Source organism: Lotus japonicus, chromosome 6, assembly GCF_012489685.1.
Source record: "Lotus japonicus ecotype B-129 chromosome 6, LjGifu_v1.2".
In the NCBI taxonomy this organism is placed as follows: domain Eukaryota; kingdom Viridiplantae; phylum Streptophyta; class Magnoliopsida; order Fabales; family Fabaceae; genus Lotus; species Lotus japonicus.
In genome coordinates, this window is record NC_080046.1 from 47,125,617 (window position 1) to 47,142,287 (window position 16,671).

The 16,671-nt window shown below is 36.1% G+C and overlaps 1 protein-coding gene across 2 annotated transcripts; it reads left to right on the forward strand.

Annotated features, from left to right (window-relative positions):
* The first annotated feature begins 1,158 nt into the window (after positions 1–1,158).
* LOC130723984 (nonsense-mediated mRNA decay factor SMG7-like) lies at positions 1,159–12,896 on the forward strand. 2 transcript variants are annotated; one of them, XM_057575139.1, is made up of 8 exons: positions 1,159–1,411; positions 2,343–2,442; positions 3,390–3,992; positions 4,097–4,219; positions 4,803–5,035; positions 5,138–7,059; positions 7,152–7,286; positions 12,329–12,896. In XM_057575139.1, the coding sequence occupies exons 2-6, from the start codon at positions 2,371–2,373 to the stop codon at positions 7,035–7,037; spliced, it is 2,931 nt and encodes a 976-aa protein (XP_057431122.1). In that variant the 5' UTR covers positions 1,159–1,411; positions 2,343–2,370; the 3' UTR covers positions 7,038–7,059; positions 7,152–7,286; positions 12,329–12,896. The 2 variants fall into 2 exon arrangements, with proteins under 2 accessions (XP_057431122.1, XP_057431121.1); XM_057575138.1 differs by having other exon boundaries at positions 1,160–1,411; positions 7,162–7,286.
* The last annotated feature ends 3,775 nt before the right edge of the window (positions 12,897–16,671 follow it).

Sequence of the window (16,671 nt, forward strand, 5' to 3'; positions counted from 1 at the left end):
CTTAAACATTTAGTTCATGGTGAAATAATCGGTGATTAGAGCATGTTGGCTCTCCATCCATTTATACATTCTATCACATTTTGTTTCTCCAAGTAGCTATTTCAAATGTGTTTTATCTAAATGAAAGTGGAGAGGGTGGATTAAATAAACGTGTTCTCGCATTTTTTCAATGCTTAAGCAAACACACTAGTCATTGTTAATGACAACTTTTCTTGGTTTTTGTTTTTCAAAAAAAAAAAAAAAACTATACTGAACAATTTTTCACTACTCAATTGTTACTGTTACTAAAAAAGTTCACATGTGTTTGGCATCCACATTTTCTTCATCAGCAAGCATACGCATATGATGGTCTTCTTAAACTCTGAATTCAATGATAATATCTCAGACCTGGAAAATCATATAACAATACTTACAATTTTAAATAAACAACCCAAAATGAAAATATTTATTAAAACATATAATATCATTGCAAATAAAAATAAAAATTATGTACCTTCAAATATAAAAATGGATTATGGATTAATAATCAAATGGATGAGCCCATGAGCAAATGTAGCCGTGAACATTTTTAATATGTTAATAAGTGCAATATTCTACGTCACGACTCACAATTATGAATATAGATGGTATGTAAAGTCACATTTAGCGGATAATCCAAGTCGTAAAAAAAATGGGAGCGGCGTTCCACGATCGACTCGTTTGTATTTTTTTTTTTTGCTTAGGCCTCGATTCAACAAAAAAAATGTATGTAGTACACTCTCATTTAAATATAAAATTTATTTTATTCTATTCAAATAAAAAAATTAAACTTATATTTTTATTTATCATTTTCCTAAATGTAAATTCACTTTTCTAAACTTAATTATATCAAACTTACTTTAATCTAAAACAACTTACTTCTATTAAACTTAATTTTAACCCAACTCGAAACACTTGTAATGTAAATCTGTTTTGCATAGATATTTATCATTATCTTCTTCTTTGAATCTGTATTTAATCATATATCTATCTTCTTCTTTGAATATGTATACTACTATTTAGTTATAATCATTTTTTTTGTTACACTTGGAATAAATGTCATAATCATACTATAATTAAATTAAACGCAAATATAAAAAAATAGAAAAAGAGAAGTGCTAAAGGGGGTCAATTTCAAAGTATAGGAAACAACAGGTTTCGTCTAAACGCCGTCGTTGGCTTCGCCGCCTGTTAGAACAAGAGAAAGAGAAAGAGAGAGAGAAAGACGTTGAATTTCTAATCTCATCATCCTTTTTGGACCCCAAACACAAACAATCAATCAATCCACCTTCTCTCAACGAAACCAAACCCTAGCGAAGACCCTTCTTCATTCTCCCCTCAATTTCAATTCCATGCCTTGATCCTTCTCCTCCTCCTCGATCCCATTCCACAGGTCAGTGGTTTTTCCCTTCCAATTTTTCGCTCCGCTTCCTTTTTTCTTCATCTGTTTTCTGCAAAATTTTCGACCTGTTTGCTTGAAATGAGTTCCATCGTTGTTTGAATTTTCAGATCTGGTCTTAATTTTTAGGATAGGTGTCTTTATTTGTGTATTTTCTCGCTTATGTACGCATTTTTTGTTATTCAATTGAGTTTTGGAATTAGAATGATGTTTTGGCTTTCGAATTTTTGTTTGATATTGTTATTTTTCAATTAAATTGTGCTCTAGTTCCTTTCTGATAATCGATGTTGTTATTTATTTGATTTGATTTTTGTTTTCGTTTATATGCGCTTTTCGATTATCTAATGGAGCTGTGCTAATTCATGTGAGGGGTGCTTGAAGCTACAAACTATGTTTTGAATATTTGTTGTATGTAATATCATATGTTGTTAAGTTAGTTATGATTCCGATTGAGGTTTAGTTACAGTTGTATCTTTTTACAAGGGCTTGGTTTGTTGATGTTCAGTTTCTGATACCTCAGTTACAATTTGGCCTCGCGCGTTTGACTATAGCCTTGAAATTTGACCTGAGTTTCTAATACTAAGTTACAAACTTACAATTCAGTATTCTTATGTTTTAATTTGTTTAAGAGCTGTATGCTGTATATTTCGTGTTTAATATGGCCTGGTTTGTTTATGTTTACCCGGAGTTTTTTTATTCAAGTCAATCTTCACATTTCAAGTTGAATTAGTCTGTGTTTTTTTTTTCCATTTTACTTTCAAAGCGAATGGATATTTAGTATCTTAGGAGACCAGTGTAGTGTGTAATCGTTTATGCTTTTTGTGTGACACTGACAACTGTATTTTTTTTTAATCTCAAATGTCATTTATGCCAACAATCTTCATGAATTGCTGAACTGAGCAATTTCAATGTTTTTTGTTTGCAGGATTTATTTTTCATGAAATGATTGATGGATGATGATAATACAGACGGATAAAATGGCTGCTCCTTCGTCACGGGAGCGTGCACAGCGCCTCTATGATAAGGTATTGCTTTTCTCTCATTTGCTCATATCCTGAGCTAGATACCTGATAAGATAATGAACTGACAATGATTTATGGGTGTAAATCTCTTATAATTTTCCCAGCAAAATCTATTAGGAATCTGGTCAATGTTACTATCTGACTAAAACACACCGTTTTGGTATTATGGGTCTATCAGATTTTTCCTATTTGTTGGTCCATATAGAGTAATGAGTTTTAGTGAGCTTTCCTTTTTCTTCTAATGGGCTGATGATTCTACATCGCCTTGTGGAGTTTTCTCTATTTACTATGACTTCGTTTTAGAATCAGTGGTAGGGCTTGTTATCAGCACACACTGGTGTACTCCAATATTTGTTGGCCAGAACTATGAATGTATTTTATGTTCAGGGTCTCTTGTTTAGATGACTTGAGCATCTGGTGCAACAACATATCATTTGGTGATTTACTGTATGGATAACTGGTTGCAATAATAATGTATAATGCTAATCCTTCTCTGAGAGTATTTTAGACTTTAGTATACTGTGAATTTTAAATTCTATGAATTAAGTTTAAATGAGATACAAACTGTTTAAATATCTTATTCACAAAAACTTTGACTAGATCAAAGTACCCTTATATAAAAGGCTGGTATAGAATATAGATTGCCATTATCTAAGGAAGTGACAATACATTTGCACTGATCAGTGAATCAAATCGCTAATGTAGATTTTTTTTCCAAGACTTAAGTTCTAGTTCTACAACATCGAATGAAAAAGACATTTATTAAGAATTCTTAATGATCTTGGATTTTCTCTTGCATAATACATAAAAAATGATTGAACATTTCAATGAAATCAAACATGCTATTGCTTTCTGTGTTTTTCTTCTTGTTTATTAATTGATTGGCATTTTGTTTGATGAGATGAATGCTAGAAGTCTGGTTTGTAACATTTCAATTATTTGTTACCTAGAACCTCGAATTGGAGAATAAGCGCCGGAGGTCAGCTCAGGCACGGGTCCCATCAGATCCGAATGCATGGCAACAGATGCGTGAGAACTATGAAGCAATAATTCTTGAGGATCATGCTTTCTGTGATCAGCACAATATTGAATATGCTCTCTGGCAGTTGCATTATAAGAGGATTGAGGAGTTTAGGGCATATTTCAGTGCTGCTCTTTCTTCTACCAGCTCAAACTCATCTCAGGGAGGGAAAGGCCCTGCACGTCCTGATCGGATAACTAAAATAAGGCTGCAATTCAAGACTTTTCTTTCAGAGGCAACTGGATTTTACCATGACCTTATTATGAAAATTAGAGCAAAGTATGGGCTTCCCCTTGGTTACTTTGAGGATTCAGAGAATCGGATTGTGATGGAGAAAGATGGAAAAAAATATGCTGACATGAAGAAAGGTTTATTATCTTGTCACCGCTGTTTAATATACTTAGGTGATCTTGCTCGTTACAAAGGAATGTATGGTGAAGGTGACTCATTAAACCGGGAGTTCACAGCAGCTTCTAGTTACTACTTTCAAGCTGCATCTCTTTGGCCTTCAAGTGGGAATCCACATCATCAGGTCTTTAGATTCTTGCATCTATTATATTTTTTGCCATTGCTTAATATTGTTGGCTTGTGGTTCATAGTTACTATTTTCCATTGTAACGAGTTTGTTCTTTGCAGCTTGCTTTATTGGCTTCATATTCCGGGGATGAGCTGGTGGCTATTTATCGGTATTTTCGTAGTCTGGCCGTGGATAGTCCATTTACAACTGCAAGAGAGAACTTGATAGTTGCATTTGAGAAGGTAATGAATGTGAGCATGAGTTTGCTCTTGTGATATCGTGCTTTTTCACCCAGATTGTGTCAGATCGTTATTGTTTGAGTAGTATGTGTTATTCTCTGTTTTTTGGTGTTTTATGAAGCTTAATTGTTGTTCATATTTTGATTGCTGCCTGCCCACTGAAGTTTTATTATGAGGGTGAGAGTTAGTTGATTTTAATGTTAATGTTTGATGCTGAAATGAGGTGCATTAATAAGTGGAAGTTGATACATTTCAGATTGGGTTGCAAGTCTTTAAAACATTATTTATATGTTGTGTAGATGTCCGGGATGGATTTTATGCGAGTATTTTATGTTCATAATTATATATGGTGTCATAAAAAATGCTGCGAAGAACCATCCTTTGAAAGGTAGTCTGTTGATCACTTGATATGTACCATGGATCACGTTGGGGCTTAAAAAATGTCCTTTAATATGGTTTATATGTTCATTTGTGTTTGCCACCCACTTGTTTTCATGCATTTGTCTAATTTATTGTATATGACTGATCTTTTGTCATTATATTAGAAGTATGCTGACTACTAGTTACTTTAATAATTCCATTATAGAATCGTCAAAGTTTCGCTCAGCTTCCTGGAGATGCTAAATCTCTTGCAGTCAAAGAACCTTCTGGGCGACTAGCTGGCAAAGGAAGAGGAAAAGTGGAAGCAAAACTTGCAACAAGGGGTACTGGTGTTGATACCAGTCCTAGAGCAGATGGAGCATCCAGTATACAAGAGACTTACAAATTCTTCTGTACTCGGTTTGTCCGGCTAAATGGAATATTGTTTACACGAACAAGGTGTATATTCTTGACATTTTCACTATGTCTTTACATGCATGATACTAATGATTAACATGTTCTAACTTCCCCCCTTTGTTTTCTCATATACCTTGTCGATAGCCTCGAGACCTTCACTGAAGTTCTTGCTCTTGTTAGCACTGGTCTGCGGGAACTTCTGTCTTCAGGGCAAGATGAGGAGCTGAATTTTGGCTCTGATATTTCTGAGAATAGACTTGCCATTGTCAGAATTGTCTGCATTCTTGTATTTACAGTTTATAATGCGAATAAGGAATCTGAAGGTCAAACTTATGCAGAAATTGTTCAGCGTGCTGTTCTGCTTCAGAATGCATTTACTGCAGCTTTTGAATTGATGGGTTACATAATAGAGAGATGTGCAGAGCTGAGTGATCCTTCTTCTAGTTATCTCTTACCTGGCATTCTGGTTTTTGTTGAGTGGTTGGCTTGTTATCCAGATCTTGCTAAAGGCAATGATTTGGATGAGAATCAGGAAAGTTTGAGATCAAAATTTTGGAATCATTGTATATCCTTCTTGAATAAATTGCTTTCAGTTGGGCCTGTGTCTGTTTTTGATGATGAAGAGGATACTTGCTTTAATAACATGAGCAGATATGAGGAAGGGGAAACTGAAAACCGACTTGCTTTGTCGGAGGACTTTGAGTTAAGGGGATTTATTCCGCTTCTCCCTGCACAAACCATCTTGGATTTTTCAAGGAAGCATTCCCTTGGAAGTGATGGTGATAAGGAAAGAAAAGCCCGGGTCAAAAGAATTTTAGCTGCAGGGAAGGCTTTAGCAAGTGTTGTTCTGGTTGATAAAACAATGATATATTTTGATTCAAAGACAAAGAAATTTCTCATTGGTGTTCAGCCTCAATCCTCAGATGATTTTGTTCAAGCCGCCTATTCCGTCATTCAGACCGCAGAAGAATCACAAGAAAAACCAGCAGCAGATAAATCAAAGGTGGAAGTTGTTCAGTCAAACCAACATCAGTATATGGAAGGAGATGAGGATGATGAAGTTATTGTTTTCAGGCCTATGGTGTCTGAGATGCGAGCTGATGTGGCTGTCTCATCATGGACACCCCATGAGGGTATGGAGCCTGTTCTAAAAGCTTCAGGAGGAGATTTAAAATTTCATGTTAACTCTACTTCTAATCCACTCAACAATCTACATCATCAAACAATGCCGATTTCTGTTAGTGGTATGATTCCTCAACACCTGCAATCAGTTCAGCCGCATACATCAAGGTGGCTGGATGAGGAAATTTCTCTCGCTAACAATTTAAAAGGTCTTGGGTTATTTGAGAATGGGCATGTGATGAAACCTAGCTTACAAGAGGCTATAGGCATCTCAAATCATGTCGGACTTCCTATTCCTATCCAACAATCTATTGGTGTGGATACTAATGTGTTTCATGGTCTCTCCAAAGCTTCAGAATCTGTGGTACCATCCAAAATTGACGCTATTGCATCTTCAGGAGTAGTTTCTGATGCTTTTGCAGTGAAGACATCAGCCATGCAACCTGGTATGAGAAAAGCCCCTGCCCCAGTCAGTCGACCTGCTAGGCACCTTGGACCTCCTCCTGGTTTCAATCATGTTCCTTCTAAACAAAGTATTGAATTCACTACTTCAGATTCAATGAGTGGGAATCCAATTCTCGATGACTACAGTTGGTTGGATGGGTATCAATTGCAGTCATCAACCAAAGGCTTAAGCTCGAATGGTTCTCTTGCTTATTCTCAGTCAAATTCTTACCAACTCAGTAACAATGGCTTGAACGGGAATATCAGCTTTCCATTTCCTGGAAAACAAGTTCCATCTGTACCTCTTCAGGTGGAGCAACAGAATGTTTGGCAAGATTATCAACCTTATGAGCTTTTAAATTCACACCATGATCAACAGCTTCAGCCACAACAGCTCACAACTGGAACTCAACAGTTTTCTCCTCTGCCTGAGCAATTTCAAGGACAGTCAATCTGGACAGGTCGTTACTTCGTGTGATGTCGGTATGAGAGTATAGATGGTATGCTTCTGACATGGATTTATTGCTATTTGTTTATATATGCCTTTGGTTCTGTTTAAATTTTGGATAGCTAACATAATTATGTATCTGAGGTCCTTGAAGGCTTATTGGGAATGTGCTGCATCCTTTTGCTACTCGCTCAAACTCCAACTTTGCTGCCTTGTCACTGGATGTTATTGGAGTTTCTTTTGGCCTTGACTTGTTGCAGGCACTTGCTACTAAAAAAGGTTGGTCCCAATTACTCTTCAATTTATTGACATTATATATTGAATCCTGGGACAATCTTGTGTGTCACACCTATTCTCTTGAACTAAATTTTCATCGTGGTGTTCATATATATTGGTCCGTAGCCCTGGCCTCTATTACTAACTTCCAAACATGGTTGGGAATTCTAGATAATCATGGTTGCTGCTATAGAAGTGTTTCAAAGAATATTTCTGGTGTGTGTTATTCACTCAACAGAGCAACATTTATACACATGAAACCCTATTCTATTAAAGGAATGATATAATTCCTTTCTTAAATTAAGGAAATAATATCTGTACACCTAATTTACAGCTAACATAGAATTTGACCCACTAATTTAGCTAACAGAATATTTGACTTATCTTAACACCCCCACTCAAGTTGGTGCATGGATATCACACATTCCCAACTTGAATAAAGACTCATTGAACACCTTGCTTGCCACTCCTTTAGTGAGAACATCAGCTAACTGTAATTCAGATCTTACAAATGGAAATGAAATTATTCCAACTTCAAGCTTCTCTTTGATGAAATGTCTGTCAATCTCTACATGTTTTGTTCTATCATGTTGGACAGGATTATGAGCAATTGTTATTGCAGATGTATTGTCACAGTACAAATTCATAGCTTCATTCGGTTTAAAGCCCAAATCTGACAGAACATTTCGTACCCACAGAAGTTCGCACACCCCAAGTGCCATGCCTCTAAACTCTGCTTCAGCACTAGATCTTGCTACTACCGGCTGTTTTTTACTCCTCCAAGTTACAAGATTCCCCCCTACAAACATAAAATATCCAGAGGTAGACCTTCTATTATTTTTGGAACCTGCCCAATCAGCATCAGTGTACCCTTCAACCTTTAAATTTCCATGATTTGAGAACAGAATTCCTTTTCCGGGAGTGGACTTCAAATATCTCAAAATCCTCTCAACCACATCCATGTGAGGCTTGCGTGGATCATGCATAAATTGACTCACGACATTCACTTCATAGGTAATATCTGGACGTGTATGAGACAAGTAAATTAGTTTTCCCACCAGCCTCTGGTACCTCCCTTTGTCTGTAGTTTCTGAATCTGTGCATTGAAAGAGCACATGATTTTGTTCTATTGGTGTATCAACTGGTTTACACCCTAGCAACCCAGTTTCAGATAATAAGTCAAGAGTATACTTTCTTTGGCATAGAAAAATACCATGTTTTGACCTAGCCACTTCAATACCCAAGAAATATTTGAGGTTTCCAAGTTGTTTCATCTCAAATTCAGATGCAAGGTACTGTTGCAAACTAGAAATCTCATCCTGGTCATTTCCAGTAACTATCATATCATCTACATAGATAATCAAGGCTGTAATTTTACCTTTTCGTTTCTTCAAAAACAAGGTGTGTTCAGAGTTACTTGCTCTATAGCCGAAAATCTTCATAGACTTAGTGAACCTTCCAAACCATGCTCTTGGTGATTGTTTCAATCCATATAGAGCCTTCTTTAATTTGCAAACCTTCATTCCATTTGAATCTATCATGCCTGGTGGGGAATCCATATAAATTTCTTCTGAAATTTCTCCATGTAGGAAGGCGTTTTTCACATCAAATTGTAAAAGAGGCCAATCTTGATTTGCTGCTAGTGACAAAAGTATTCTCACAGTGTTGAGTTTGGCTACCGGCGCAAACGTCTCTTGATAATCTACACCATAAGACTGAGTGTAACCTTTAGCCACTAGTCGTGCTTTATACCTCTCAATAGTTCCATCAGCTTTGTGTTTGATTGTGAAAACCCATCTGCAACCCACTGTTTTCTTCCCTCTTGGTAAAGGCACAAGATCCCAAGTGTTGTTTTTTTCTAAAGCTGCCATCTCCTCAACCATTGCTTCGGTCCATCTAGGATCTGCTAAAGCTTCCTGTACATTACTAGGAATAGAAATTGAGGATAATTGAGATACAAATGATGCATATGACTGAGATAACTTGTGAGATGACACATATGACTGAGATAACTTGTGAGATGACACATATTTACCAATGGGATATTTAACTTTGGCTTGGAGGTCAGGTACATATTGGATTGGAGGTTGACCACGGTTAGAACGGGGTGGAAGATTATATTGGACAACAGTAGACTCAGTGTTTGGCATGTTTATGGTCTCATGCAAACAAGGTTCAATTTCATGATCAGTTTCATGCAAACGAGAATCAATTTCAGAGTTGAAAACACGATCCACTTCATCTATAATTGTAGTATCCGAAATGGGATCGAGAGATACCTCTAAAGAATCATGTTGAACCTGTGGAGAAGATTGAGCTAATTGGTTATGATCAGAAGGCGATGTATCATCTAAAGGAGAATTTCCCATATCTAGGATTGGCTTACTTCCTGCAGAGTGATTTTCACAAGATAATTTATCTTCACAATATAATTGTGTATCAATATCAAACATACTAACATCCTGATTTTGCACTTCACTAACATTCCCCCCTTGAAGTGTAGAATCAACATAAAAAAATTTATCTTCATGAAATGTCACATCCATAGAAATATAAAATTTCTTTGACGTTGGATGGTAAGCACGATAACCTTTTTGAGTTGATCCATACCCAACAAAAACACATTTAATAGCTTGTTCTTCAAGTTTCGTTCGTTGATGTGGGTGTAAATGTACATATATAACACATCCAAAAACATGAGGCAGTAAATGAACTATGGAAGGAAGCACACAATGATCAGACAACACATCTAAAGGTCTTCTAAAGTTCAGCACACTGGAAGGGGTTCGATTAATCAAATAAACAGCAGAGTTCACAGCTTCTCCCCATAAATGAGATGGAACATTACCATCTACTAGTCACTTCTAATATATGTCTATTTTTCCTCTCAGCCACTCCATTTTGTTGGGGAGAATAGGAACATGTAGTTTGATGCAAAATGCCTTTAGAGTTCATAAACTCTATTAATTCAATTTTCAAAAATTCTCCTCCATTGTCTGATCTAATGACCTTTACACATGTGTTAAATTGTGTAACTATCATTTGATGAAAGGAACGAAACACATCACATACTTCGCTTTTATGTTTAAGCAAATAAACCCAAGTTACCCGAGTACAGTCATCAACAAAACTAAAACCATTTTTTTCCATTATTTGTAGACTGCGGGGCGGGGCCCCAAACATCTGTATGAATTAAAGAGAAAGGAAAAACTTTTTGTTATTGCTTAAGGGAAAAACAGCATGATGACTTTTCGCCATTACACAAGTTTCACAAAGAAAATCTGAAATATTGCATTTATGAAATAACGACGGAAATAATTTTTTCAGATAACCAAAAGAGGGATGTCCCAGCCGTCTATGCCATAACCAGATTTCCTTTTTATTTTTATCTTGTATGTTCTCACTTGCAAGATAAGCCCACTCCTTTATGAGTTTTTTGTGAAACATTTTCAAGATAATACAGCCCTTCACTTTCTCTACCACTGCCAATCTTCTCCTTGGTCTGTAGATTCTGAAAAAGACAACGGGTTGGGTAAAACGAAGCAACACAAGAATGAGATTTGGTTAATTTGCTAACAGAGAGAAGATTACAATACAACTTAGGAACAAATAAAACATTCGGTATTGATAAGGAGGGTGAGAGGGATACAGTACCAACACCTTCAATAGGAGATGAAACTCCATTGGCATTGATAACGATAGTTTTAGAACTTTTAGGGGAAAATTTAGTAAATTTATGAGGATCACAAGTCATATGGTCAGTAGCACCTGAATCAATTATCCAATCGCTATCTTTAGTAACAACATAAAGACTAAGAGCAGAGTTAGATATACCTGACTTGGTTACAAAACCAGCAGCAGTAGAAATATGGCTCTTAACATTTTCTGCCTTGTTGTTGGGATTAGTTTTGCCTTTTGGATGCCAATCTGGATAACCATGGATTTTAAAACATGTTTCCTTGACATGATTATCCCCATTGCAGTGGGTACACTTGCGGAATCCGTTCTTAGGATACTTCTTGACAGCAAGGGCGGATCCCTCAGTAGACTCACTACCAAGCATAGCCTCTTGGCGATTTGCCTCTGCACAAACAGTTGCATAAACTGATTGAACATTTGGAAGAGGAGTGGTAGCAAGGATACGGCCACGAACTCCATCCAAATGTGAGTCCAAGCCAGCCAAAAACACATAAACTCGTTGAGAATTAACCATCTTGTTATACTTCTCAACATCTTTAGGGCATTCCATGGTACAATCTTTAATAGCATCATACTCCTGCCATAACCTCTGCAATTTACCAAAGTAGGTAATAACAGATCCTCCATTTTGCTGAGTAGAGATTACCTCACGATACAATTGATATGCTCTTGATGCATCTTGGTTGGCTGAGTACGTCTCCTTCACAGTTTCCCAAATTTCCTTTGCCGTAGCTAAGCGGATGAAGAGAGATCTGGTTTCTTTGGTCATGGAGTCCAGAAGCCAAGACTTGACCAAGCAGTTTTCATCTTCCCATGCTTCATATTCATCAGATTCCTTATTTTTTGGGTGCTGCCTTTGATCCAGAGATGTAACCCCAATGTTTTCTGCCTCTGATCTTATTCTGCGCATTCAACGACCACTCGACATAGTTGGTGCCGTCAAGTCGTTCTGGGGTGAGCGCTTCATGCATATGGGTAGCAGCGGAAGTCCCAGAATTAGATTTATTTTTATCAAGGGAAGCCATCAGAAATTATTCAAAGAAACCAACAAAGCACCGTTCCTATATTGTGGAGGCGGTGTTGGCTCTTGATACCATATAGAAGTGTTTCAAAGAATATTTCTGGTGTGTGTTATTCACTCAACAGAGCAACATTTGTACACATGAAACCCTATTCTATTAAAGGAATGATATAATTCCTTTCTTAAATTAAGGAAATAATATCTGAACACCTAATTTACAGCTAACATAGAATTTGACCCACTAATTTAGCTAACATAATATTTGACTTATCTTAACAGCTGCTTATATCTGAATAAATTCAACTTTTCTTGCACATCATTACAGATTATGCTGAGCTCTTCAGCCCGGACAAACGGAGATAAACAAGCATCTTTACAATTCAAAGTTTCGTAAGAAGTAAATGCCTTGTCTGGTCGGTTGGGGTGGATAGGTGATGATAAATAAAGGATCTTGGAGCATGTATCTCCTGGAATTGGTGGTGTTACAGTGGTTTGTTCACATCTCTAGTGGGAATGTCATAATGATGCACCTCTAAGAATCGTTGTTACAATCGTGCGGTTGCAAGTAATCCATAGTGCTAGCCCCTTTTCTGCCTCAATGCTTCAGACTTACAGTTGGGAAGGTTGGTAGGTAAGAACTGGGTGTCAAGTTGGACAGTTGGGATATGATATGTAGACTTTGTGGTGCTCACTTGAGTGAGTAATGTGTTTAGTTGTTGCGTCTTTGTTAAGATTCTTATAATATGTTGTGATGAGTTATATATGGTTCATTTTTACGTTTATCAAGTCGAGGGGTTGACTCGAACTTCTAAAATAAATGGATAGTGGATACATATCCTCCATCTTGGTCTGTATGATTACAATGATTTATATATCTGTATTTGGATTTAATATCTTTATTGCCTGATGTCTTCGTATTTTTATTTTAATTTCTTTTCAGCAGTAGTTTGGTTGTGGATAATTGCCAATGTTTTCATTTTCTTGGGGTCTTCAATGGTTTAGATGGGTGGTGAATGAAGGGCAATGCAGGCGAGCATAATGTAAACGTTGCCCTTGTTTTGAAGTTTCTAAGGCTTCGTTTGGATTGATGGAGGGGGAGGGAATGGAGCGGAAGGGAGGGGAGGGATGAACAGGTCCACTGTTTGGATTATTTTAAAATAGATGGAAAGGAATGGAATCCAGTGGTACACATTTCATTATATACCACTCTTTACCCTCACTTTTGCTCCCCTCAATTTGGGAGGAATGGGATGGAGCAAAAAACATTAAAATTTTGAAATTACTGGATTACCCTCACCAAACCATCATGCATGAAGTAACTTCTTACCTTGATGTCAAACTGCCCACCCACGGTGCTTGCTAATCTGTTAATTTTTTCTTAATATTGCCGGACTCATCTTCAACAATTTCACTGCTCTAACTTGCCTTTCATCATCAATATACAGAACGTATATGTCAATTAGTGAAGTGATTGTTGGAAAACCATTCCCTATTAATTTGTAGGACTACCTATTCAATGTATGGTACCCAGCAATAATTTGTAGAACGTATATCTTATGAACTTAGAAACAATTGAATGTAATTCGGAATTTCTGTAGAAACAAAAACATAAAAACAAAAACAAAATGAATGAGTAAATAAAAAAATTGGGTAGTAAATTAGCGCTGCAATTCTATTCACTTGTTTCAATTCTATACATTTAGGCTTCGTTCGGAGCATCTCCATGACACCCAATATATTAGTTTAATGTTTACTTTGGAAGTCCTTTAGAACTAACTACCTGGTGAGTTAGTAATATATAAAGTACAATTAATAAGGGTAGTATAGGAATAAAAAAAATATAATTCATTTCGCTCCACCCATTATTCATATAATGGAGTGGTAACTTTGTTCCGCTCCGTCATAAAATACCCAAACAATGGATTGAAATTTTTATTCCATTTTGTTCCGCTCCATTCCGTTCTATTATATTTCATTCCGCTCCGCTCCACTATATTCCATCAATCCAAACATAGTCTAAAAGAAAACGAAAAGAATGGGGTTATTATGTAACCCTTCTGTTTTTGGAATTATTAGATTTCAATGTTTGAGTAGAATAGAAGGTAACGTTTCCCTTCTTTGAGAGTTTTTCCAAACGGGAGGGATAATCATGCAACTTTGATCACTCGCATAATTCACTTTTAGAACCAAGGGAACGATTTATTTTATACATCTAAATAAGGAAATATTTATCATTTAGAATTCATTTTAATTTTAGGCTATGTAAAAACGGATTATTTTGTAGTGTTTTTATTTTATTTGAGGTAAAACTTTATTTTATTTTATTGTTGTTATAAGTTGTTTATTTATTTTAAAAAGTAGTTGAAGTTCTATTTAAAAGTAGTTATTATAGTCAAAAGTTTTAAATGACTTTTGAAAACATTTTTTCCCATGAACAAACTGAAACAAATACGTGGACTCTTACTCTAACTATAGTGTCTTTTTTTTTTTGGTCAAAAAACTAACTATAGTGTCTCATGTCTCATTTTTCTGTGGATATGATATAACTTACCTTTTCTACTACTTTTTTTTTTTTGGTCAAAACCTTTTCTACTACTAACTTGAATACTATAAGCAGAGGCGGAGCCAGGGGTGGCCTATAGGGCCTTGGGCCATGGCCCCCTTCCACTCTCCAATATATCTCTCTATACTACTACTACTACATATATAACTAGTTTAGAGTAATGTTGTGTTTTTAAGTTCAAAAAAAATGTTGTGTTTTCTTATTTCATCCTTCCTATAAATTTTACAAACTAGATGGAAAAAAGTTATGTAAGCAGATTTGTTTGAGGATTTAAAGAGGATAAAGCATTACATGTTTTTTTTCATACTATGTTGCGAAGTGTTATCTTTGTAACGGTTATGATTTCATCATTTTTTTCTTGGTTTTTAAAGCAAAATTTATATTGGTATAGTGATGAGGAAAAATATATGATATACACCCTTCTAAAAGGGGGAAAAACAGCAAAATCAGAAAGCAATCCCACACAAGATAACAACTAGTTCATAGAATCAAGAAAAAAAAAACTTAAAGCCTATGCGTGACCACATAGAGAACACCCAAAGCCCCCAAAGACCCCAAATCCAAATAACACCCAAAGCCACCCTTTGCCAAAACTAAGTGTTAGAAATCACATGGATTTCTTCAATGGGATCCCAAACATAGCAAAAGGGAGAATAGGAAAATTGATTCCAATATTCATTCATTATTAAAATTGATTATGGAAAAATACAATGAGCTTGCTATATATAGCATAATTGCCTAACTAACTATTAACTATCTACAATGTGGTCCTCATACTATCCCTACTCACTAAATGTGATTCTTGTATTTTAATATCCTCCCGCAAGCTGGAAGTAGTATTTGGTAGTACATCCAGCTTGAAAATAGAACTAAACAAAAAATGTAATGATGAAAATCAAATTCAGTATATAAGCAGTAGCAATCTTCATAGTCCGCAGCTATCAAGTCTCAATCCATATCATGTACTCATAAACTGACAGCCTTCTCTTATCCTCTAAACAGAACTCATTCAGCATAACAAACATAATGCTTGATCCATCTTGAACCTTGGTTCCAAAGAGGAAAAATTGATTATGGGAAGTTACCATCACTGGTTCACTCTCATCATTAAGAAACTCTGCAGTATTAATACACTGCTGCAGTAGTTGTTGAACTATTTGCTTTATTGCTTCCAAGTACTGATCATGCAAATACTCAAGTAAGCACTTGATGAACAATGTGGCAGCAGCAACAAAAACAAGTGGAATTGAGTTGCCAAACCATAAGAAAACATGAGCAATCACTGCATCAAAAGGCCCTGCCCCAGAAGATCTCTGCCTCCAGATAAGAGCATTTAGCACAAAGAATACTTCAGATGAAATAGCAAGAAATATGGATGTTGTCTTGAGAGTGATTTCCTTCCATTTTATTCTCTTGAACATCTTATAAAGACATAATGAAAAATATCCAGCACAGAATACAGATATCACCAATTCAATCTCCTTCTCAGCAGTGTTAGCAATGGAGTAAAATGAATCAGTTCTGAAATAAGGAGACATAGGCACTTCTAATGAAAACTTGACATCTTCAACACATAAAAACTTATCTCCTACATTCACAATCAACAATCTCAAGAGCCCAAGTTCTTCTCTGCAACTGTTACAACAGACAAGCACCAATACATCCTGATATATGCTCAAATTTGAAGCACAACCTATTTGTTTATCAAATGACTCAAGCTGAACTTGCTCCAAACTGCTTAATGAGCATCTATCAATCATTGGTGCATTTACACAAACACCTTGTGTGCAGCTCCTGAATCCACCAGGATCAAGTAAAATTGACTTAGAAGAATCTCCTATCATTGTGTCATTTTCACAAACAGCTTGTGGACAACACCAAAAACCATCAATCTCAAGCAACAAGTTCGAACCATTCATCCAATTAAAGGAGAAATCCCATAATCCCAGCCAAGACAATTGAAATTCTTTGATTGAAAGAAGGATTTGAGTTACCTTTGTGACACAACTTTCTCCAAAAGACTGATCGATGATGTGAGGAACATCAATTTGTTGAGTAACAGAATTCTTCATGAGACATGGAGAATAGGAAGATGAATCTGCTCC

Excerpts from the sequence above, each read along its gene's own strand:
- LOC130723984 (XM_057575139.1), top strand. The coding sequence starts at position 2,371 with ATGATGATAATACAGACGGATAAAATGGCTGCTCCTTCGTCACGGGAG. Across the intron at positions 2,443-3,389 it reads CACAGCGCCTCTATGATAAG|AACCTCGAATTGGAGAATAA; the intron begins GTATTGCTTTTC and ends TTTGTTACCTAG. Across the intron at positions 4,220-4,802 it reads TGATAGTTGCATTTGAGAAG|AATCGTCAAAGTTTCGCTCA; the intron begins GTAATGAATGTG and ends ATTCCATTATAG.